The sequence below is a fragment of the Spinacia oleracea genome, chromosome 6 (assembly GCF_020520425.1).
Source record: "Spinacia oleracea cultivar Varoflay chromosome 6, BTI_SOV_V1, whole genome shotgun sequence".
NCBI classification, from domain to species: Eukaryota; Viridiplantae; Streptophyta; class Magnoliopsida; order Caryophyllales; family Amaranthaceae; genus Spinacia; species Spinacia oleracea.
Window position 1 is genome coordinate 95,869,787 of NC_079492.1, and position 26,145 is coordinate 95,895,931.

Below are 26,145 nucleotides of genomic sequence, written 5' to 3' on the forward strand. Positions count from 1 at the left end.
CGTGTTGAAAATAACATCATAATTCTTGCGCCTCTCATTATTACAAACAACAAAAAACTCTTCACCATCACCATAACATGAATTGCAACTCTCTATACCACATGCAAAACATGTTGCCTCACATTCTTGTTGAAAATCATAAAAAAGTGTGTGTATAAAACAAGGATGCATGCGTTTCTAATTGTAAAGGAGTAACAAGTGAAGGAAGATTTTTGGATTTCTTAACCGACTCATCTTGTTCATGTCTTTGGGAATCAAGCGCGCTATCATAACGTAGAGAAAACTCAACTAAAGTGACATGTGGATTTGTAAAATGACAGAAAAAAATTGTTTTCCCCTTTAGAACGAGAAGTAACTCGCAACAAGCCACCCATAAAAAGATCTCTAAAGTAAGCTGGGATCCATTTATGTTTGATATTAAACATATAACTAAGCCAATCATGATTTTCTAAACTAAATTCTTTCATCACAGCTTGCCAGCCAGATACAAACTCAGTTTGATCCAAATCAGAATCCCATACCACTGCATTTATCTTCTTCAAAAAATCAGTTTCTCTGCATAGAAAAGGGCCAACTTTATCAGGCACCTTACGCATTATATGCCACATACATAAACGCGGTTTAGTCGTTTTAAACACTTTCTCTATAGCAATTGATATAGCAGGATCTTGATCCGTGAGCAAACAATAAGGTTCACAATTACCCATGCACTTCAAAAATGTCTCAAACAACCAAACAAAAGAGTCAGTATCTTCTTTGGACAACAAAGCTGAACCAAAAGTGACACACTTTTTGTGGTGATCAACCCCAGTGAAAGGAGAAAAAACTAAACAATATATGTTTGTATCATATGTACTATCAAAAGTGATAACATCCCCAAATAATGCATAATTTTTCCTACTGATTGAATCAGCCCAAAAAGCACGAGTAAGATGTCTATACTCGTCAACACAATAATCAAAGTAGAAACCCCCATTAGAAGCCTGTACTTTCCTCTCAAAATTTTAAACCCATCTTTATCGCCTATATAAACTTTCAAATCATGAAAAAAGTTTTTAAAATCAGTTTTTGTACCACGAACATTGTTATAACTTCCACAATGTTCTTTACTCATCCTATAGGACTTAACAGGCCCTATGTTCAATTTGGCATTATTAAAAATATATTGCTTTTGCACCTTAGTCAACTTCCTGCGCTCTTTATTAAAGGGTATAGAGCTCGGGGTTAAAAAAGGATGAGAATGGATCTCATGAAAATAATAAATCATAAATTTACCACCAGAACTATACCGTAACCGAATACAAGCAGAGCAACCAGAACTTGTCACACTTCTTTTCCGCATTTGACTACACTCATCATCCTGATTTCTAGGCTTGGGTTGAAAATAACCTTGCTTAGTACAAAGCAAATATTTGAGAACTATCACTTCAACAATTTCTTTTCCATTTGTTTTTGCTTTTTATCAGTCCCATTGCCAACTTGAAAACCATAGTGAGCAACATAAACTTTATAAAAAGATTTAGCCTCTTTTAAAGAATCAAAAATCATACCCACACTAGGTTTAAGATGATGCAAACAGCCTGCAATGTACTCCTTGGATCCTTTAGGGGAGTAACACACCCTATGTGAGTTGATGAGGCTTGAAGTAACATCATTACTAATTGAATCAGTAACATCATTACAAGTTGAATCATTAATCTCTGTAACTGAATTTAACACAGGAGTAGGTAATGCTCCATCACCCTCGTTCATTTTCTGGAAATAAACAGAACACTGAGTAAGACAAAATTACCAAAAGTAAAGAAATTACCAACAAAAGTAAACACAACATCGAGTAAAAGTAAACACAACATCGAGTAAAAGTAAACACAAGATACACAAAAAGTAAACAAAAAATAATGAAAAGTAAACACAGCATCGACAAAAAGTAAACACAACATCAGAAATAGTAAACACAACATCAACAAACGAATAAGAATTAAAAACCCTAATTTCACTTGTTCGAAAATAAAAATTGAAAAGGGGATTACCTGGGCAACGGAAGAAACGAAAAACAAATCCCAGAATATGAATTTAGAAGAAGAAGATATGAGAAAGGAGGAAGAGATTGAAAGAGAGAGAGAGAGTGAGAGAATTCGCAGGGGAGGAGGAAGGAAGAGAGAGAAAGAAATTTTGAAAATTGTGGAGTTGGGGGAGGTCATTCAACGCGGGCCAATTACCATTTTACCCTTACTAATTTCGAAATTTCAGGTAGCTTTACGGCCATTAGATTCAATTGATCGACGGCTGAGATTAGTTTTCTGTTCTCATCTTAAGGGGTGGTTCTCACCAGATTCTGATTATATATATATATATATATATATTTATTTATTTATATATATTTATTTATTTAGAGAGATAGAGGAGGGATCCGGTAAGAACACCTCCTTATGTAAGAACACTTCTTGCGGCAAGAACACCTTCTAATCCGTAGGATTAGATTAGATCCAACGGATAAGATCTACGCGTTTCACCAGCCATTAAGGGAAAATCGGTAATTAATGCGAATTTCTGACAACATCTCATAACCGAAAATAGAAAAATATTTCCCCCGTTTTCTTCAACCTAAAACCCCTGCATTTTCTCTCTCATGTTTCGCTCCAATTTCTCCACAATTTCTACCATTTTCTTCATATTTCTCGTTGCAATTTCCTAATATTCTTCTTATTCTTCCTTAAATTATCTATCAACCGAAAAATTTACCAAAATCGGATCAAAAAATTTTGTGAAATTAAACCCTAGACATTTCAAATTCGAGTGAAAAACGAATGGATCGGAACCGAGAGAATTCTTGTGATGTAACATGCAAATTAACAAGGTTAGTGTAATCGTTGAACTTCTAACAATTTTAACATCATTTTGTTAATTTTGTAGATTTTTGTTGATTTTATTTTTTAATTTCGATTTTCAAGAAATATATTGACAAGCAATGTGATGATGTAGATGATGTGCAAGTTATTCAAGCAAATTCTCCTACCGAATAAGATCCTCCTACAATTCGTAAGTATTGATAAGTTTTAGAATATGTAGCTTAAGTTTTAGAACATTTGTTATGGTTTTTAGAACATGAACTTGTTGAGTTTAACATTTGTAGATTGATTTGGTTTTTTGAATTTTGGTTCTTGGACGAGTTGAGACCTGAGTACGTATGTGCCAATTTTTTGTGATTAATCTCTTAATTTATGATTTTTTTGGAGATTATGATTCTAATTTTAAGTTTGATTGATGTTCTAATTGTTTGATTCGGTGTTTTAATTGTTTGATTTAATGTTCTATTTTTTTAATTATGTTCTATTTCTTCAGTAAGCTTCTGGTTTAAAAATTTTATGTGAAGATTTTCAAAATGTAAGTAATTTTTGGAGAACACAAGGTTTAAGGTTTAGAACTTACGCCATAGATTTTAGAACATACGAGATAAGTTGTTTAGAACATATAGCTAAAGTTAATTTTGGAATATTTGCTATGGTTTTTTGCATATTTGCTAGAATTCGTTTTTCATACCACCAAATTATGAGTAGTTGTGTGCTGACTCTGCTGAGTCCCTTACATGTTTTAACTATGCCTTTCCTATAGGCCTCAAACAAGGGAAGACACATTCCCTGCTGTTGGGGAAGACTCTTCAGAAGAAATCGAGGTTCAGTCTCAGGACGTAAGGCGTGAATGTGTGATGCCCTCCGATTAATTGGGGTAGTCATGTTTTTTTGTTTTTTTTAAGGATAGGAAATTCTTCTTTCATGCTAATACCAGTGTATTACACAATGATTAGTTGCTTGTTAATTGTTTTACTTGGACTTTTTAAAACTATTGATTCAGTGACAAACATACTCAGGACTATCATCTTTTTTAATCAATGAGAAAGCCGCCAAAACAATGAGTTGTGCTTCCATGCCTGGCTGCAGTATTGCGATACATTCATGTGCTTCCATGCCTGGATGCAGTATTTGCGATACATCGACTATTTTATTCCATGAAGCCCTTTGAATGATTATGTTTTTCCTTTCAATGTTATTGTTGTTCGGGTTAAAGTAGTCTAATGAACTAAATGCAGCCACATTCTGGCTTTGTTGCTAAAATCTACTTCTTCACGTATACTATCGAGCTAAAGCTTTCTGTGGAGCTGCTGGAAAAAGAAAGAGACTTCTACTTTGGAAAACTGAGGGATATTGAAATGCTTTGTCAGGCTTCTGAAGCGGATAAATTGCCGGTGAGAATTTGCTAAAAACACAAACTTTCTCATGGTCACTCAGACATTGTTTATCATATATTGTATATCATGATATGTGTTTCCAAGTTCCAACTTCTACTACTTAATGAGCAGAAAGTGAGCCATGTAGTATCAGGTTTGCACATCGTTTTTGTCACATTTAGGGGATTAAGATTTAGAATTTTAGAACACACGGGTCTATATTTTAGAACATAGGGGCTTAAGATTTAGAACACATGGCATAAGTTTTAAAACATACATCATAATTTTTAGAACACATGATTTAAGTTTTAGACTAAAACCTTAAGTTGTAGAATTAAAACCTTAAGTTTTAGGACATATGAAAGGACTTTATAGAACATGAGTCTGTTTATTTTTAAGATCTTGTTTTAGAATTATTCTTTTTGAGTTCAAGTTCTAAATATTTAGTTTAGAACACAAGGAGTATGATTTAGAACATATGTCTTGAGTTTTAGAACATAAGCCATAAGTTTTAGAACACAAGGCTTAAGATTAAGAACTTACACCATATATTTTAGAACATACGCCATAAGTTATATAGAACACAAAGTTTAAGTTTTAGAACATATGCGAGTTTATTGTAATTACTGTCTTCTAACAGTAGTATTTTGTAATAAATATTATCTTATTAGAAACTCGGTTCACATTCGGTAAGTCAATGAAGTGTAAATGCTTAGCAAACAGAGTTAATTTTATTAAACAAATTGCTGCAGAATGATAGCCTAAAATTGAATAGTGGCTTTAATTATTAGACATGAATGAGTCCAAATGGAAATACATCATTTGAGTTAATTTTTTTATTAAATTTTGAATTTAGCGGAAATACATTAGCAAGCAATGTGATGACGAAGATGATGATGCGCGAGTTATTGGAGCAAATTGGAGAAAAATCTGAAAATGAAGAAGATCCTCCAATAATGTAAATAATTCAATTTTGATTTGGAATTTATGATCCTAATTTTAAGTTTGATTTCATGTTCTAATTGTATTATTTGATGTTCAATTTTTATTTTTTTGATCATGTTCTATTTTATTAGTACGCATCTGATTACGTAATTATCTTTTGGAGAATTTCTGTAGTAAATTTGAAATTAATTTATGAAAATTTATATGTTCTAAACTGTATAGCAGGATGTTCTAAACTATATAACAGGATGTTTTAAACTACTTCGTACATAAAAAAATTATTAGTCTTAATATTACAGAGTTAGTTATGAAAAAATTATTAATCTTTGTTTAAATGAACTAAAAGACAACAAAGACTTGTGATATCTTCAAAACGCCCTTCTCATATTGCGTATAGCTGCTGCTGCTTCTGCTGCTTACCTGCTAATATTTGTATGATTGGTCCAAAGTTGCTGCCACTTAGCCTATGATCTAAGATTTTGACTTCCTTTCGTGGCAAACAATGAAAACATGTGATGTGTTCGAAAATGGCTAAATTTTTAAGAACATAATTGTTTAGTTTTTCGAACATAAAGATTAGTATTTAGAGCATAACTGAAAAAGGATTAGAATATTTGTAAATAATTAAAAACATAGAATGATATTAGTTTGAATTATACATGGTTTTGTTGTGTAGACTGTTGCATATGGATTTTGGAAGGTGCACTTGTATAATAATGAAGGAAACTGCACGTCCAGGATTTGGTGGTGGTTCACTTTACTCTTTGTCCACCGATGTAGGTTCTTTTTTCTTCTTCTTTTGCTAGCCTTTATTGCTCTAAGTTTATTTTTCATTATAGTCCATCAGAAGTTTATATGTCTAATGGAATGATTTTTTTGGTTACATCCTTGACCATTAAATAACTTGTTATGCTCATTTCATTTCCCAATTTTTATATATCGGCGAGAATGGTCTATGTTGGCGATTAGCAACAACTGAATACTCCAGATTTATTGTTTGAACATTGTTTATTTAGCGGAGCTCCAACTCGAATCTCACATTTAAACCAAGTTTGAGGTGTCCTATCTAGTTTAAGATAAGCTTAAGCCCAAGGCTGGACTTGATAATAATTATATTGAACCGATCCATGTTGGAGCTATATGAAAACATATAATGTGTACGAAAATTGCCTAACTTTTTTAGAACATAATTGTTTAGTTTTTAGAATTTTAGAACATAAGGTACAATGTTTAGAATATAACTGAATTTTTTTTAAAATTAGAGTTTTTTTTCTTTTAGACCTTAAGCGCTATTGATGTCGTGTGCATGTGCATCTCTCGGTCTCCTAGAAATTGTTCAATCTGACATCCTTTTTATGGTTTTTAACAATAGGTTAATGGTTGGTGCTCCAACATGGACTGTGGTATAGGCAGGCTAATTGTGCCCCATGTCAATTGAATGGTAAAGGTAAGTTATCTCAGTTTCTTTTTGCCTATTTACTTGAAAAATTCTGGTTATTTATCCTCGTGTCTTTTTATGATGTTTAGGTGCAGTGGCTTGTTAATCTGTCTCAGACATCAATTTCTCACCTCCCAAGTTCCTTACATTGCTGATGTAAGTATCTTCTGCAATTTATTCTTTCGTTTTCCCTAGAGCTCTAATTATAACTTTTTGTACTCAATAATCAACTCCTTTTCCTTGTATTTGCACGGACTACTTAAATAGGTCCAGTGACAATCCTGGTGAAGTTTTCTGTTTCTTAGGTTTGAGCCCATCATTCAGGTAAGGTTAAGTAGTTAAGTAGAAATTGTGTTTTATTTAATATAAATGAACACGTGTAGCTATTTGGCTGCTTGCTTCCTGCATTGAATAATAGATTTCTCCTGTATATGTCACAAGTTCACCCACAAAGAAGTTGGAGGTTTGTTCAAGGATTTGGTAATTGTGGTTTCAGTTGCTCTAATATAAAATACACAGGTAGAGGGGTGTTGTAGTGACAACCCCCACTTAATGCACTAGCTGCCTGTATAAAAAAAGGTTGGGGGGAGGGGGAGAGGTGTTGTAGTGACAACCCCACTTATTGTACTAGCTGCCTGTACAAAAACGGATAATTCATTAGTAGTGGAAGCGAAAATAGCAGCTCATGAATAGTTGGATTCGACTCCTCTTGATTTTTTTTGTGAATGAGCTGAATTTTAAATCAATGTTATAATTTGAGTACTGGACAAGCTGAATTAGAAATCAGTGAACTCAGTTTCTAGTTCATGAGCCCTAAGAAAAGTAATTTTGAAGATGCTTTCTTAGAACACAAGGAGTATGATTTGGAACATATATCATGAGTTTTAGAACATATGTCATGAGTTTTAGAACATATAGTTGTTGGTGCATGCTGTTTGTTTTGCGAGGAGGGCTATTGCGAGTCAGTCTGGGGCGGTGTGTTTGCAGTTATTGACTGTTGGGCAGCTGTGCTGCTCTATTCTACTTTTTTTGGTTGCTGTTGTCTGTTTTTTGTGTTTGTTGTTGATTGTAGGGGTCAGAGGGTAGTAGTGGTTGTCAATGCTTGTTGTTTTGGGACAATGCCTATTAGCTCAATTGGTAGAGCTTCGTGTGATTGCACAATGATGTAAGTTCGAATCCTACATAGGCAACTCTTTGTATTCCGTTTATGATAGTAATTCTCCTATTTGATGATTCTTTACTTCTGAATCACTTCTATTTACTTTTGAATAAGTTCTATTTACTTTAGAACATATGTATAAAATTTTAGAACACTAGCTTTAGTTTTTAGAACATAAAGTCAAAAATATTTAGAACATAAACAACGCTTATTTTAAAATTTTGAGTTGCATTATATTTCAACTTTTAAAAGAAAAGAGGTTAGTTACATACTTGGGTTCTGCAGGATATTGTCATAGAAACCTAGTTGGCTGAAACATATTGCATTGCTTTCATTGGAAACTAATGTCTTTCGACTGCTTTTATAAAAAAAACAATTTTAGAATATATATATGCAATGATAATTTAGAACACATGTAATACTATTTAGAAAATCAGAGTTAAAAGTTAGAACATGGCTCAAAGAGGCTTTGTTAAACTCAAATTACCTCCTAGATGCAGAATCATCATAAATAAGTTAGCTTTAAAAATAAAAAAGTGAAAATACCCTTTATTTATCTCCATAGGTTAAATAAGTCGGAGCTAAGTTGTGTGTTCTAAAAAACCTATATAGGATTTGAACCTATATCCATGTGCAATGGCACATTGCTCTACCATTTGAGCTAATAGGTTTAACAAAATATTCAAGAAAATAATGCATGTAGTAAATTACAACAATTAGAACATATGCTACAAGAATTAGAACTTACGAAACAATAATTAGAACATACGCAACAATAATTAGAACACACACAACTAGATAACATGCAAAATAAAATGGGATCATCCAGATTCATCATTTACCCCTGCATTGAACTAGACAACAGACAAGCATTTAAGGCAATTGGTTTTTTAAAATCACGAATAACTCTTAAAGAAAAAGTAGTCATGATTTCGATAGTGATTTTATAGAGGGGTTTAGATGCCTTTTACAAAAATCCTTGAAGTAATCTCTTTTCTATTTTTACCTGAATAACATTTTAAGCAAGAGACTTTAAACTTTCATTTTTCAAACTCCCTTTCTATAGAAACATATTTCTTCTATTATGACAGATGAAAGATATTCATGAATCAAATAGAAAACCTAACCTGCAATTCTTTAGCAGAAAAGATGATGAAAGGGCACTAGCAACTCTAATGTAAGTTTAGGAGAGTTATTGTGATTCATGACGCACTACTATTATTTAGAATATAATCAATGATCATTTAGAACATAATCAACGCCGATTTAGAACATAAGAAACTGTTATTTAGAACATAAGCAACGATGATTAATCAATTATAACGCCACAAGCAAGATCAGTTCACGAGAAGAAACAACATATTAGTTTGGTCAATAATGGACTTTCAATAATATCAAGTGAATAATTATGATGAGGCCAAGGTTTTTATGGCGCTGACATGATTCACAAGTGTGAAATTTAAAATAAAATAAACATGTTACCAATCAAAGCTAAGACACACCAATTTGTCACAAGCCCGACAATGTAAGCAGATGCCAATCCACAAGATATCATCAACTGGATGAAATGGGAACCAAGTACACAGTAAGTTGATGAAATTTCAGTCTCCACACAAGGTAAGTTTCACTAAGCAGTGGTTTGCTAAAAATATCTAGAGCACAAGTGAGGTGAATGTTGCTTCTTTTTTGGACTTTCAGATGGTGTTGACACAAGGTTCCATACGACAACAAATGACTACTAGAAGATTGGAGACGATTTCAAGATCAGCTATTTCACAATCTGTAAGTTAAATAATGATAAAAATAAACTTTATCCAATTTTTTCTAAATTCACCATAAAATATGTCACAATCCCCTTTGGTTTGATACATGGAAGCTTTCTTGAAATTGGTAAACCTAACAAGTGTAAGCTGAGGAGGGGGTGATTTTCTTATCTTTTAAAGAGAACGTTTCCCCTAGAGTTTCTAGGTTTCAGAAATAGGAAACGTGACATTGAGTTTCCAGGTTTCTGAACCTCCTTGGCAATCAAACACAACTAGTCAGTTAAGGTTAGTTAGCTAAAATTAGTTCTTCAATGAGTTAGAGAGATTATGAACACAATAGATAGGGGCACGAGATGATTAGAACATATTCAACGACAATTATAACATACACAACGATAATTAGAACACACGCAACGATAATTATTCTAAATAACCACGACGACACTCAACAATAAGCTATGTTTACCAGCCAACTTATCAATCTCGGGCAAGTTGTTCATTATTCATTACTAAATCATTGTAAAGAATCGAAAATTAGAAGTCAAAACATGTATAATTATAATTCAGAACATTGTATACATATATTCAGAACATATGCAAAGAAAATTAGAACATATGCAACAATACTTTATAACATAAGCAAGATGATATCATATGAAAGTAAAAGTTGTAATTCCCATATATCATACCAAAGTAATGATGTAATTCAGAGCAACCAAAAAGATGAAAATCAATAAGTTTTCAATTGATTGAATGGCAATATATGGAAATAACAATAATTCATTAATTGTGAATTCAAAACCAGAATTAAATTGATTAGAAAAGTAATTGAAAAAAAAACTCACTTCTCTGAGTTGGTGTTGAGTTAGCATTCTATCCTTCACAGTTTCTTCCAATTCTTTCTTTAAAAACGGCAAGTCAAGCAAGATATTCACCAACAATTCCTGAAATATAAAAAACCAGCAATCTAAAAGAAGAGAACCGGAAATTTTGGCGAAGATGTTCATCAAAAATTCGAAAACAATCCGATGAAATTGAAGAAATCTTAGGAAAGAATTAACTAAAACTAATTATTCTCTCCATAATTTTAAAATAGATCCAAATTTGAAAACCATACCTCTGAAATAACCTAGAATACGAAAATCGTAAATTTTGGCAAAATTGTTCCTCAAATTCGATATAATATCCGATGAAATAGAAGAAATTTGAGGAAAGTTGATGAAGATGATAGGTGATATTGTGTAGTAGATCATGAATTCGCATAAATCTGCCGAAGAATTCGATGAATTTGTTCAAAGTTGCGTTAATTTGGGGCAAATATCACCAGAAATTGAAGAGAGAAGAGAGAGAAAGTTGTGAGGAAGGGAGAGCAAGAACAGTTTAGAGAGAGAAAATGCCGAGGAGAAAGAAGGGGATATGTATGCAACTGATATTACCAAAATGCCATTACTTTTGTTTTATTTTGGGCGGTTAGATTAGATTTTATCCTACGGTTCAGAGAGTGTTCTTACCGTAAGGAGTGTTCTTACGGAGAAAAGGAATATGAGAAGGGATTTAAAATGAGAATAATGAGAAGGAATATGAACCAACCAAATCAATGGTCAAGATGAATCTGAGATTTTTTTAAATTTTTTTATTCTTCTGATTTCGGATCTTCTCCTTCCCAACTCTCAACTTCCATTAAACCTCAATTTTCTCTCTCCTGCTAATTATTCTACCATGGAATCAACACCCTAAACCTCTTCATTTTCTCTCTCCACCCCTCGGCCCAACCAACCACTTTATCACCACCGTCACCACCCCCACCGTAATTTCACCAACTTACAAATTTCGATTGAACTTCTAGCCACATTCTCTCTCCGCCTCAAACACTCATCCTTGGAAGCAAGCCCAACCAACCACCGCAACACCACCACCGCAATTAATTCCGCCAAACCAGCCTACTTTCGAATTTCCATAATCGAGTTTCATTTTCTCTCTCCTGTTCAATTCAAGCAATCAACCATAGAAGTCAATATTCACCCACTCTTTTTCTCATCTCCCCGAAATAAAAATGATTAAGTGAAATGTTCATGGAAATATGGCTAATTAAATTAGGGATACGCTCATTTGCAGAATTTGATTTTAAAAAATCGAAAATTTTGCTCATTTAATAAATTGTTTGCTCATTGTATGAAATGAGCAATTTTTCTTTGCTCATTGTACAAAATGAGCAAATTTTTTTGTTCATTGTACAAAATGACCAATTTTTTTTGCTCATTGTACAAAATGAAGATTTTTTTTGCTCATTGTACAAAATGAAAAAAATATTTTTGCTCTTTTGTACGAAATGAGCAATTTTTCATCCTCCCTCCTCTCCAATCCCCGCTACTAAGCACCATGAATAAAGAGAGGTCGAAGATATACATCTCACCCCAACAACAACAACAAAAACAACTCAGAGTATATAATTGAAAATTGCAATAAAAGATCACAACTAATCGAGGTTCTATTTTTTTTAACCATGAGAATTTATTTGAAAATAATAACCAAAATATTCAGAGTACATAAATGAAAAATAGTACTCCAGGAACGAAGCTAATTTCACTACCAAAGTAACATTTAGTTTTAAGAATTAAACAAAAATAAAAAAACAATTGAGCTTGAGTGGCAAATTTGCAATCACAGCAAGTCTCAATTGAAATACAAAGTAAAAAATATAGCAAATACCCAATTGAAGAGGAGATATGAGTTCGACCTACTATGTTTGAGGATTGAAGCGAATGACAATAGATGTGTTGTAGAAGATTGAGGTCACAATTAATGAAGTAGGAAGCAAAAAGTAAATTAAAGTATTGAAGATGGAGCAGATTACAAGATGCAAGAGCTGAGGTAGAAAATGGAAGAGAGAGAAAAGGGGGTGGGTGGGTTTTAAAGTTTTGATTCTAATTTTGTCCGTGTACTTTCTATTTTATTGTTTGTAATTGTTGTCGGCATTAGTTTTTTCTGATGCTGAGGTATTGTATGCGTGAAATTTTAGATTAATTCGTTTGTACCGTCAAGATTTTTTCTCATTCTTCCCATTATAAGGATCTTCTCATTGGAGGAGGACCCTATATATATATATATATATATATATATATATATATATATATATAGGGTCCTCCTCCAATGAGAAGATCCTTATAATGGGAAGAATGAGAAGGGATCTCCACCGTAAAAACAAGTTAATCCAACAGCTAAAGATTCGCGTGCAATTACTAAATAGAGCTTAAAAATAAAAACAAAACAACAGACGGTTCAGGCCTTTGAACCGACAAACCAACCAGAGCGCTACAGTACTCCGCCCATCCCTTTCTCTCTCCTCCTTCCACTTCAGCTCATCTTACAAACCAACAATGGACATTTTCTCTCACCTTTTTTGTACTTTAATGGTGAGTTAAATAAAAAAACACCTCTATTTTCATCGATACCTCCGAAATCAACTTGCTGCACCGTATTAAAGCTCAATTTCATTTTACTTTTTGAGGGAAAGCAAGCTCAAAGATATGAAAACTTATATCGTAAAAATATTACATAGAAAACGAGCGTCAAATTTCACGGAGAATGTTCTTGCATCATCTAAACAAACGACTAATGCCCTTAAACTGTCCTCGTAATACAGCCTTAAAAATATGTAATTAATATTTACTAACTTGCTGAGTAGCTTATGATGGTATGCCATCACCTATTCACCTCTGACATTAAAACCCATGGACATGCTCTCATGCCTGCTGAAAAGGGTGATATAAGACAGTAGAGAGTAGTAGAGCATTGGCTTGCCTAACTCCTTTCCAGCCGCAAAAGACCTGTAACAAGAGCTGTATCAGCCCGGTGAATCGAAGAGGGTGGCAGAGTAATTGATATAAGACAGTAGAGAGTACAACTACCAAGAGCATTGGCCAGTTTATTTCCATGGTTTCATAGGCTTCAAGTAGCAGTCCGGTTACAATATACTGCAGTAATTGTTAGGTAACAGTAAGAGCAACACATTTGTTCATGGCAAATGGATATAGTGTTGTGATTTCGAAACTCGAAGTGATATTGAACTGCGTAAAATATCCAAATATTACAAGGGTGCAATCGTTAGTTTGGAGAGCAAAAGATACTTAGGTATTTCCTCAAGAAAAACCCTAATCATAAAAACCTAGAGTTAAGTTATTACAATAACAAGTCTTTGTAAATTTACACACAACCACTAAAGAGAGGGTTGCAACTGATTGTTTACTGAAATGCAGTTTGGCCATGAGCATGCTGGACAAAAGGAGGAAATATAGCACTCATTCCCTAACAACAGCAGCGTGCACGTGATTGGCATCCACCTCAGCAGAAGCAGCGCGATTGTCATACTCCTCAGCAACAGCAGTGTGATTGGCATCCTCCTCAGCAGCGTGATTGCCATCCTCCTCATCACCGTCATCCTTGATGACTAATTTATTCAAGCACCATTGGAGGACATCACATTTGTCCAGGGATATCGTTGGCCCAACTTCGAACTTGTCTGTTGCGGAGAAGTTCTTGCACAGCCTCAAAGGTCTTCGCATCAGCCTCAAAGGCATGAAGATTGATGTATAACAGTTAAGTTTGCTATGAAGAACTAATACGCAACTAAACCATTTATTCTTGGCACATACTTTGCATGAGAACTAATATGTAAGGCATGTCCAATTGGACATATTGATTCTTATTGTTTCCTAGCATGTAAAAAAAGGATGGGATGCTGTATCAGCCAGGCTGTGTGTCTTAGTAAACAAGGAAATCATCAAAGAAAGATGAAATAACCCTCTAAAAGCTATAATAGTTTTATTTTTACCAGATCTTGGTGGAGCTTTTAATTCATTGCCAGGTTCTGAGATTATTATTATTGTCCTTGGCGCAAAATAAAGAAGAATGTTAAGCTCTAAGCCAACCCCATAGGACAACATATTGAGGTGGCCAATTAATGCAACAGAACAGGCAAAGAAGCATACGTTTATATTGCAAACCATTGCTTGTAATTTCAACTACTTTAATAGAGAAGAATCATTTATTGTGAAAGAATTACATGTATACATAGTTTTCAAAGCTAAGTTAGAAACACAGAATATTCTTTGAAGATAGTTTCAACCTGATCTAATACCCCCCGTTGCCAAGCATCATAAAATAACCAGTCACAGATCTCCTTGTATCGGGACAAGATGCCCAGTCAGAATCGGAAAAGGCCTGCAATTTCAATTCGCCCCCACCCCCCCCACCCCACCCCCCCCGCCCCCACCCCCATTTAAACACATTTGCTCCATTTAAACCTGATCTAAACACAGAAAACCTCTTTGCTCCATTTTTAGTATCATATCTTCAGTATCCTTAAGACTCCTTTGCAGATAGTGAACATAACTTTTGATTCATAAGTGATAGTGTAAAGGTAATTTTGAATTGTTTCTTATATCTTCATTTATATTTGTGACTGTGATTAATAAGTTAATGTTTAACTACAAGTTGAAATTTAAGATTACTACCTGCACAAGGTAATAATCAGGTTCCTAATACTGATAAAAGAATACTTTTTTGGATTTTAATTTCTTTAAAATGATTAGCAATAGAATACATCATAAGTTCAGTCTACATAAATTCTGCATAACCAGATCCCAACTATAAAAAAATGAAAATAACCTAGACATAGATTATCAAAACAAATGAAAAAACTATTATAAGGGCCAATCACAACTACTAAAACAAATGAAAAAACTTTACCCTTATAACGTTGACGTAGATTATAAAATAGCTCGGATAATTTTTCTGCACCAACCTCGGCCACCCTTATCCGACTTTGACAACTTAGTTGTTGCACTCTTGACATATAAACAACTAACATCCCAGTAGCCTCTCGATCGCAACTTTATCCTTTCTTCATTTACGTCTCACATCAGCAGGATATTGTATGTACCAAACCCGAAAAGTCATACATATGGAGGATGGGTATCAAACCACACTACAAAGGGAACTTACAGGATAATAACCATTAAAAGTGTGCCAAAAGATATATTTCAGTCTATAAGATAAAATACTAAGAAAAGCATGGTTGCTTATAAAGCTAGATGAATACCTTAGTCAGGTCCATAATGAACGAAGACTAACAAAACTAATATGGAACATCATTTTCTAAATCAAGATACAAAAAGAAGGGCATTTAGAGAAGGAACTAACCATGAGGGCCCCATGACAACTGAACAACCAAACGCGTAATCAGTATGAATCCGGCCACCAAATATATCACGTTATTCCAACCAAATCACCTGAATAAAAAATACCAGGGAACAATGTAAGCAACAGAAGGGCAAAACGATGCATCATGATTGGATATCCTTATGCTCAAAAGGGGTTCCATCTTCCCTCACTTCCAATCCATCTTTGTTTTCCCCCTTCTTTAGTTCTGAGATCTAGAATCTTCAGTTTCTACCTTTCACTCTAACTAAGTCACCTCTCTCTTTTTTCTCTCTCGGATTCAAAGCAGCCAAACCAAGTGTAGGCAGTCGCGACTTACCCCGAGTAGTCGAACACAGTGGTGATCAGTAGGGACTTGGTAGGCTGACAGCCACACATGTCGGTTCTTTCTTCTCAGTCTCTCTCCCTCTAGCAAGTAACAACTTCTTTTTTTTTTGGTGAATATGTAAGATTATAAAGTCTATGGACTACAAAATTAACTTTCTTGTAGAAATTATGTAAATGAATATGTAAGATTATAGTCTATAGACTACAAAATTATCTTCTATGTAGAAATTATGTAAAATTTGGGAGAAATTTGGCTGATGCTGGACTACAGATTATATGAGAAACGAATCATGCGCAATGGAGTGAAGTAGGTACAGGCCTACAGCCTACAGGTTCTTATACAGTTCTACTTGTATGTTGTACTATGTTTGATTGAAAAGCTTTTGTATCGATGTAAATTACGGAATACAGTTATACAGGTCGTATGTGCAATCTACCTTTCGTCTACTCTTTGTTCACACCTCAAACTCACTTATTTTTGCATCCTTTACAGAAGGATGATATAGCAATCAAGGCAGCAACGGAGATGGTCCGTACCAAACCTATCTTGGTTCAACTTGGCCCAACAGTAGCTCTCTCTAAAAGCAATGCGTTGCAGTGGTGTCTCAAGAAGGTGGCTTTGGAGGAGAACACTGAGGAGGCTTCTGAGGAGAATGAGGAGAATGACCAGGCGGCTTTGGAGGCTTCTGAGGAGAATGACCAGGCGGCTTTGGAGAACACTGCTGCGCCTAAGAAGTGATCAATTCCAGCAAGGTTGGGTTATGTATGAAAGCTATTATCAGGCCCCTTTTGTTGTGTGAAACCTATTATTAGTATGACAATTTAGTATGTGTGAAAGCTAAGTACTAGAGAAAGGCGATATGCATCAAGCCTTTTGCAAGAAACTCATGTTAATGTTGCAATGCTTATTTTGAACTCCATGATGTGGTGGGGGTTTTTTAAGAGGAACATGATAGCCTTGGATTTTCATGTTCCTGACAAATACTCATTGACCCTTTTGCTTACCTATTAGGAAACATTATGCAATCTATGTTATGCAAGTGCCTACATCTTTCTTCGTCTATTAAATCCATGTTTGCAAATATTTATAAGTATGTTTCTAATTCTACATTTTATACAAGTATGTTTCTAATTAACTCAAGAGATTGTATCTCGTGCTTTGGAATTAATTTACATCGGTGATTTTTATATCTTGGGGGACCGTGCGCGCTAGCGCACGGTCCAACAACTAGTGGTTAAAAAAATCAAGGGCTTCGACACAAATCAAGGGTCCGGCTACCTTAGGGAAAAAGCATACTAGAGAAAATTGAGATATTGTGGAGATGCTCGGAGCAATTAGTGTAGGTGATTTCATTCATTGGCTGGGATGGATTGATAGAATTCTTATCTTTGAATTTCCCTTTTTCTCTTAAATTCCAATTCCAATTTCCATTTTCATTTCATTTGCATTTGAAATCCAACTTCATTTGCATTTCCCAAACATACTTCTAAAATTAAAGGAGGAAAGTTTATAAAATAAAAAAATAAAAAAATAAAAAATAAAAGAAATGTTAAATTAATCTCAACTTATAATCTTATTGATATTTCATTATTTGCATCCCAGAATATGTAGTACTCCGAACTCCTTACATAAGTTATAGTTTCCTTATTCAAACTCTACGTACTACTTGTACTCTAATAGTGCTCTAATTCTATCTTATCTTAACAAGAAAGGAAGAAAAGTATGCCTTTTTCTCTCTCTCTATCAATGTTAATCTGGCCTGGAAGGAGAGAGAAGGAAGGAGAGATCCAGAAATTGGCTTACTTTTTGTAATTGCGCAAAATAATTTGCTCATTTTGTTAAATGAGCAAAATAATTTGCTCATTTCCTTCAAATGAGGAAATCAATTTGCTCATTTCCTTCAAATGAGCAAAACACTTTGCTCATTTGGTTCAAATGAGCAATTTATTTTTGCTCATTTCAATCAAATGAACAAATATTATTTTATCGGCACGGAAGAAGCGGGAAACGACGAATTCAATCGAAGTTGCTCCTTCTCTGCCTCCGACGATGGTGGATGTCCCGACGGTACAACAGACTCTAAGGTGGTGGTTTGATGGAGTGAGAGAAAGAAAAGAGATTGAATGACAAAGAAATTAGAATCCCCCGAAACTTTTCATGTTATTTTTCTTGATTGCTGTTGGATTTTGATTCAAAAAGTACTTCCGCAAATAATTTTTTGTATGCTTGAGTCTGCCATATTTGATTGCTTGGATAGCAGAGAGAAAATTGAACTGATGAAAATCCTGGGGATGTCGGGATGAAGCAGAGGGAATTTAATAAAAAAACTCAAGATGCAATCTTGACCCTTCATTTGGACGCATGTTGATTCATTCTCATTCTTCTCATTTTAAGCTCACTTCTCATTTGAGTATATATATATATATATATATATATATATATATTAGATTTGTGCAAATAGTAATTGTAAAGATAATTATGAAATAGAGGTAATAATTATTTTTTCCTCCATGGACCATCATAAACTAAAGAAAAATGGATCTCATCGTCCAAATCTCAATGAATTTTTAAAATGAATAAATTCACACAATTCATAAAAAGAATTACAAACCACTCATAAATTATGAGAGAATTTATTTAAACAAAGCAAACACCAACTCCTTTAATGCATCATTAGATAAGATTCATGTATTCTTGAAACTTTTCCTTGGGTTTCAAAAAAACTCCGACCACGACGGATCCATCGTTATAGGGAATAATCATAACTTCACCGTCGCATGCACGGACCAAAGGAGGCCCGTTGTATATCTCCTTACCCCAGCCAAAGTCGACACCCATAGCCATCAAGCTCAACCAACTTGTTGCCATTATATTATGGTCACCATAAGGAGGGCCTTGTAGTGTTCCTCGATCATCAGTATATTGATGCATGGTTAAGCTTTCTTCGGTTTTTAACACGTCTAGGAATCCATATACATACTCGTTATTCACCTTCGTCGATGCCTCACTTATCGTACTGCAAATGTAGCTTAGAGGTTTCGAAATGAGATCTCCCACAGAACTTGATATTGTAACCTGAACAACAGCATTGCCAAAGTAGCTGCATATGTATAGGCACCCAGAATACCATTAGTATGAGCCGATAACATATAGAGCAATTAAACAATACCTATTCAATTATGTACTTCCTCCGTTCCTTAAATATTGCACCACAGTTGACTTTATGTTTCTTAAATCATATTTTACGATCTTAATATCTCGAATTATGCATAACTAAAAATTATAAAAATGTTATATTTTGAATATATATATATATATATATATATATATATATATATATATATATATATATATATATATATATATATATATATATATATATATATATGAATCTAACAAAATATTACATTACTATAATTTTTCTTAGGCAGGAATCACAAAAATCTAGCGTGAATAGTGTAATAAGAAAGGATAGTACAAGGTACTCCCTCCGTTTCTTTTTGTTTGTTACGTATTCTTTTTAGGATGTTTCACAGTGTTTGTTACGTGAGAGAATCTTTCCTTTTATAAATTTAGATGTAAGTTTTTGTGCTAGCTTTTAATTTTAATTGGTCCAATTTTTTTCAACTCATTAAATTTCTTTACAATTTTCCAAGTATGTTAAGTTAGCAATATGTGTGCTTTTCTATTATTGGTTCATTTTGATAAATAAAACAATCTTATTGGTTGTTGTAATGATTAGTGGATTGAGGTTTTACTGGGATTTATTTTTTAATTAAAAAAAAAATTATTATACGTTAATAAACGTGCAAAAGTCCAAACGTTACAAACAAAAAGAAACAGAGGGAGTATAAAATACCTTGATGGTAATGGTGGATCTACACGACCACGAGCATTAACAAGAACGAACAAGGAAGTAATTTCATCACATTTTAACTCTCTTGCCTTGCACACGCATCTCCATACATGAGACGTGATAACTTCAAACCGACTGAACGAACGTCTATTGTCACTATTAATTTCCCCATCCTTATTATTAGCAACCTCTTTAAGCCGTTCGATTTTATCTTTGGTTAAGAATACGAAGGTTGGAGTCTCTAGCTTACCCCCCTCTAACGTATTGAAATAGGTCAAATGATTTTCGTCGTCATCAAAAACTTGAGTTGTTTGGGATAGATTGACATCTTCTGCTTGAAGGATTCGACGGTCTAGGAAAGGTGCAACCTGCATTGGTTCACCACGAGTGAGCCTAGCCCATTCGTCGATGAAATGGAATGCACTCCTCCCATCTACGACCATGTGAGACAAAGATATCCCAACACTTAACCCACCACAAACAAACCTAGTGAGCTGCACAACGAGTAAAGGAATATCTTGGATTTGTGTACCAAAATAATCGATTTGAGGCACTAGATGTTTGAACTTATCACTAGAAGAGTAGAAATCACCAAAATCGGCGATCTTCATACTAGATTCAACATCAATAATCTCAGCACCCATTGCATTACATTCGAGAACAAGTCGTTGTCGTCCTCCTCCAACCCAACTCAACCGACCGGCTAAAGGATAAAATGGGATTAAAATACGGCTTAATGACTCTTTTAGGGTGTTGAGTATTTTATTGTTGGATGAATTAAGCCAACATTGTTCTGTGGGTTTTTCGTAGAAGTGTAAATTGGATGAATGTGTAATCACAGAAACATGATCAAGTTCTGTTAATGGAAGAATGCCACTCCATGTTGGCTCAGCTGGTTTCACTATTTGCCTAGATACAATTTTCATTCCCATTTTCTTTTATATTTGTGGTAATATTGAACTTTTTTGTTCTTGATGATCTGGTTTTCTCTTTAATCTTCTAGCGACGGTTGTTATGCTATATATAGGGAAGGGCCCGAAGGTGGAATCAAAATCCTTGGTTACGCAATTTGTTAATGGTTGACATTGGGATTTGGTCAACCATTTACGTATATTTTTTTATTTGAAAAATGAAATTACATTAACTTCAATCAATACTCAATAGTATGAGAAACTGTTACATAAATGAGCATATTTATCATCCTCCAACCTCCAACAATTGATACTCTAAAGAGAAAATGAAATAAAAACTACTCCCCCCGTCCCTTAATACTCGCACTGGTTTGACCGGTGCGGAGTTTAAGACATTTAAATTGACTTATTAATTTAATGGTGTTAGTTGATAGTGGGGTAATTTTTTTCATATTGTTAGTGGAAAATGTGTAAGAGGTGGGGAGTTGTGAGTGGAGGATGTGAATTTTTAAATATTTTTTTGTAAAGAATAGGGGTGTAGGTGGGGTAGTAGGTAAGTGTGAGAAATAATATAATATTGATAAAATTTTCCATTTATAGAAGCGGTGCAAGTATTAAAGGCCCGAAAAGAAAAGCGGTGCGAGTATTAAGGGACGAATGGAGTATAAAATAAGTAGAGAGATGAGAAAGAAAGTAACAAAGCAAGTGAGGAGGGTATAGACATGTAGCATATGGGGATTGTAAAATATTTTTATTTTACGTTTTCTATAATTGTAAATGTACATTACATGTACAAAGGATTTCGAATCGGAAATACGTAGAAATAGCAATAATTGACTTTTTTTTAAGATTATACTTCCTTCATTCCATAATGATATACTCCCTCCGTCTCAGATTAGTTGTTACACTTTCCTTTTTCGTCCGTCCCAGATTAGTTGTTACACTTCTAAATTAGGAATGACCCCACAATTATTATATTGTCTCTCTCTTCCCACTAAATGTTTTTTTTGTCCTCACACCCTCTCTCATTCAATTAAAAAAAATACTCCACTAACTCCTATCACATCTACTTTTTCAATAAAATAATAATTGATAACCAAACAACCACTTATCACCTAAATCTTCGTGCAAAAGGAAGTGTAACAACTAATATGGGACGGAGGGAGTATCTAATTTGTATTTTTTCGTGTTTGTCAATATAAATTTTATACTCCCTCTGTTTTTTAATGTTAGCCCTCTTTTCATAATTTTTTTTTATTAGTCCATTTTAGAGTTTTCCTTACTTATCCAACATTTACCCCATAATATCCTCTTACATATCTGGATAGATCACTTGTTTCTTTCCAATTAAATTTTATCCCCATCAAATCCACAATTATTTTTCAAACAAAAGGAGTATGATTTTTTATATGTAATTACGTTTAGAATATTTTTTTTATTGTAAATACTGTCAAAATTCAGAACTCAAATATCATATAGAACCGAGGGAGTATGACTATTTTTAACACAAATTATTTGACTTTTTCTTGGTCCATAACTTGCTCAAAGTTGAATTCCGTGATTATAAATTATTACTTTGGATTTAAATTACTATTAATAATTTCCAATATTCTATATATGGAGTCCCCAAATACGTAACTTAATTAATAAAATGGATAGTATTGTAACTTCAAATGGAATATTCAAACATGGTGTATTCAATGTCCGATTTTATGTTCAAGGATGATGTATGATTAAAATGGATAATGTTAGTGTTAGATTCTCCCCGCTTATGACCGTACGTGGAGTATGAAATGTTCAATTTTCTCTGGTCAATATTGTAGAGAATCGGTTGGGAAATGCTGGTGATGACCAACTTTTAAATGATTGTTTTGTGTCGAGTAGTTAATTCTCTAACCTAAATCGTTGAACCCGTTGGGTTAGTTCGATTATCTATAATCTGAACAGTTAATATCCCGCGAGTTGAAACCCGATCTGATTTCATTCAACCAGAAACCGACCAGAAACCATTAACCCGATTCGTGTTTTTCCGAACATTATGTTATAAATTGATACCATTTTTATTTTAATGTTTAAAATCTCTACTAATCCGTATATTCGTGTATAAGCCAACTCTTCAGTATTTTGATATCTACAAAAAATGCTAACATTAATCTACCCAATATTTAATTATTAAAAAATATTTATAAACTATTGGAACATTGCTTTTCATAAAATATAATTTTTGAAAATATACACTCGGTTTACGTTCATCGAATATATGCTAGTTACACTAATATCAACCCACGCGGGAAAAAAAATAAAAAATTGTAACACAAACTGTATTCATATTGTTTTTCAGCGGATTAAGACTTGGGAAGGACGGGCCTACGTAATTCATACGTGTGAATAGCGGGAATTGACTTTATAAGATAATAAGACCTTTTCTTGGTCAATAATTTGCCCAAAGTGAAAGTCTGTAGTTTGCTTGTCGTTGAACCAAAAATGAAATCTAAAATACTTCGTATATGTTATGGACGCAAATACGGAACTTAATTAAGTTAAAAGATGGATAATATAGCAATTTTAAATGGATTATTAATCAAAATAAATGAGCCAAAGTAGCTCATCGAAATACAAGAACGGTGGGTGATTACTGATTAGCTCATCGAAATTCATGATCTGTTGACTCGGAAAATCAATGGTAATAGGGGCGGAATTAGGGGGCATCAGAAAAGACTGGTTTAAGTGTTTACATTGTTATGAATGCTTATCAATACGTGTCTTTCAAATTTTGTAGTTTAAGTGTTTACATTTGTATGATAGCTCTGCATTTGCTCAAGCTTGCATGTTGCCTGGGTAGTCTTTCAGTTCTTGACATTCACTGTATGTAAATAGAAAGTAAGACGGAAGCATAATATCGAACTTATGATGGAAAAAGTTGGATCAGTTTTCAAGTTTTGAATTCGGAGTATATAAAAGAACTATACTTTAGCCCTATTTGGCCATAACATTTGAGTAGTGGGTAAAGTTAGTCAAAATGTTATTTATAGAAATTGGGATTGTTTGAAAAGGTAGCCGTGTACATAGTGGGTTGAGGGTCATGTAGCGTTTGGTAGATTTTGGCATTGAGTAGTGTTTCTCTTCACAAGTATCTAGCTGTGAACTTCCTGCATTTGGTTTCGTTTTGCATCCAACCTTTGTCTTCCTGAAAGGGTTTAAAGTTTCAAGGCACCTACCTCGCCAGACCTATCATATCTCTAGGAGAACGTTATTTGGAGAGACTGATTTGACTAAGGGAATGTAGGATTTTACTTGTTTATAAATGAGCCAAAGTAGAGAGTCGCTAATAGATCTTTATGGGAGATCCATAAACCTTTATGTAGAATTCTAAAAGGACGTTTAGCCTAAACGGTTTAGGGACAAATTGTTTATGCAGATATCCACAAAAGGCTCATTGTTGGGCCCTAGATTTGGGCCTAAGTGACGTGGCAACTCAATCCACGTAGCATCCACGAAGCATGTGTAAAGCAGCCATGAGACATATATTAGGCAACGAATCAGCCAACTCATCAAACCAGTCAGGCAAGTCAAGAAGATCAATTACGATCCCCTAAGCAAGGAAGGAAATCCTACAATAGGAAACATAATATCTTGCAAATCAGAATATTACAAAGCTTCCCTTCAATAGAGTTGCAACGAGAAAGAAAAGAAGAATATCTCCAAAGATCATGACGGCTAACCCTAGATATATACAACACACCTAGTATAAATAAGTTATGTAATTAATTCTCAATCTTGTACGATTTACCCCAATATCAATATAGTCTCTCAATTATTCTCAATTGATAGTATCGCCCCCAGTATCGCTTGCAGAACTGCTCAAGGAATCCTCTTTGAGTTTGCTCAAATCTTATCATTATTTTCTAGTAATTTCGCTTATTTGATTATTTACTTTTATCTTCGTATATTATTTTTCTATTTAAATATTTTTGTGCTTTGATTATTAGTCTCGCAAACCAAGTGAATTGCACAGATCCTTCCTGGGAAATTGCCCAAAATGGTCATGAACCAAAGGAACATGACTACAAAATGGTCATGAACCAAATTAACGAGGACAAGGTTATGGGTCGATATTGTATCATCCCACTCATTTTCGGGCTCTACTTCGATTCGCATTATAATTGGATATATAATGCAACAATATAGCCTATAAACATTAATTAATGCCTGAACATTAAAGAACTTATAAGTTGGTTCACTTAACACATAAACTAAGTAATGGTGATCACTTGATTTAGAGTTCAATTAAGAAAAACTAGAAATGAAATTAAAAGGGGGCTTACTATTTACCGTCCCATATTCTCAAATCGCCATATTTATTTATCCATATACCCTCCTATATAAACCTTCCTCATTTACCTTCTTTCACCTCTCACCTTCCCACCACATTTTTTACCACCACCACCTTTGGCCTTCACCTCCGGGTGGCAACCCGGCCACTGCATATTGTTACATGTCCGAGTCTACCGGCGGAACATCGACGACTTCACAGGAGTTTTTCTTTTTTATCCCGAAAAAATTCACAGAATTATGCATTTTAAGCTTGTACCATGGTACAGAGTTATGAATTTAAAGTTTGTAGCATTGTACAGACTTATGAATTTTGAACTTCGACCATGGTATAGACTTATAAATTTTAAGCTCGTACCATGGGATGAGCTTAAAATTCATAAGTTTATACCATGGTCGAAGCTCCAAATTCATAAGCTTAATATGTGGTTGCATCGACAGAAAGATAGAATATGATTGTCCGCATTACAGCACACCTGTACGCGCCATAATGTTCTAGTGCTTACCTTCAGGCTCTTAAATAACATAGCTCGAAAAATATCACTTCTCAAACTCATACTTATTGGGTACAATACATGTAAATATTAACCCAAGTTACTTAAAAATGCTTATGAGTGCCTAAAATATGCTTGTTAGCCCGTTTAGCAAATGATAGGTCCGTACGAAGTTAAAGTCTGTCTAATAAATTATGATTTGGATAATTCACATCACATGATTGAATAGGCCTTAAAATAAGCTTTCCGTAAACTTATCATAAGCCCAAATCCGATTTAAAACGAGTAAGTTATAAGGCTTTCACTTGGGCTTCGCCAAAACGGACCGACCTCCACTCTTTGGGACATAACTCCAGCTTTACGAAGCCCATTGATGCGAGACCGGTGGCATTGGAAAGATGGATTCCGTATCTTTCTAACAAGATATTATTTAGAAGAATCCGAGGTTGTATGAAGAACGTATGAGCTAATGAAG

General features: G+C 34.1%; 1 protein-coding gene and 2 long non-coding RNA genes across 4 annotated transcripts; 2 read left to right on the forward strand and 1 right to left on the reverse strand.

Moving 5' to 3' along the window:
- Positions 1-2,555: 2,555 nt before the first annotated feature.
- Positions 2,556-18,445, forward strand: LOC110803494 (uncharacterized). 2 transcript variants are annotated; one of them, XR_008922942.1, is made up of 9 exons: positions 2,556-2,857; positions 2,983-3,039; positions 3,613-4,243; positions 5,082-5,183; positions 5,847-5,946; positions 6,543-6,617; positions 6,698-9,384; positions 9,466-9,549; positions 17,786-18,445. It is a non-coding gene; the product is annotated as an uncharacterized lncRNA (long non-coding RNA). The 2 variants fall into 2 exon arrangements; XR_008922941.1 differs by having other exon boundaries at positions 2,557-2,857; positions 6,698-9,549.
- On the forward strand, positions 15,582-16,996 carry LOC110803496 (uncharacterized). Its single transcript, XR_008922943.1, has 2 exons — positions 15,582-16,408; positions 16,570-16,996. It is a non-coding gene; the product is annotated as an uncharacterized lncRNA (long non-coding RNA).
- A 108-nt stretch (positions 18,446-18,553) lies between the features above and the next one.
- LOC110803481 (spermidine hydroxycinnamoyl transferase-like) lies at positions 18,554-21,082 on the reverse strand. Its single transcript, XM_056831410.1, has 2 exons — positions 19,937-21,082; positions 18,554-19,177 (listed from the first exon to the last, which is right to left on the reverse strand). Exons 1-2 carry the CDS (start codon positions 20,863-20,865, stop codon positions 18,751-18,753), a joined length of 1,356 nt encoding a protein of 451 aa, XP_056687388.1. The 5' UTR covers positions 20,866-21,082; the 3' UTR covers positions 18,554-18,750.
- Positions 21,083-26,145: the final 5,063 nt, after the last annotated feature.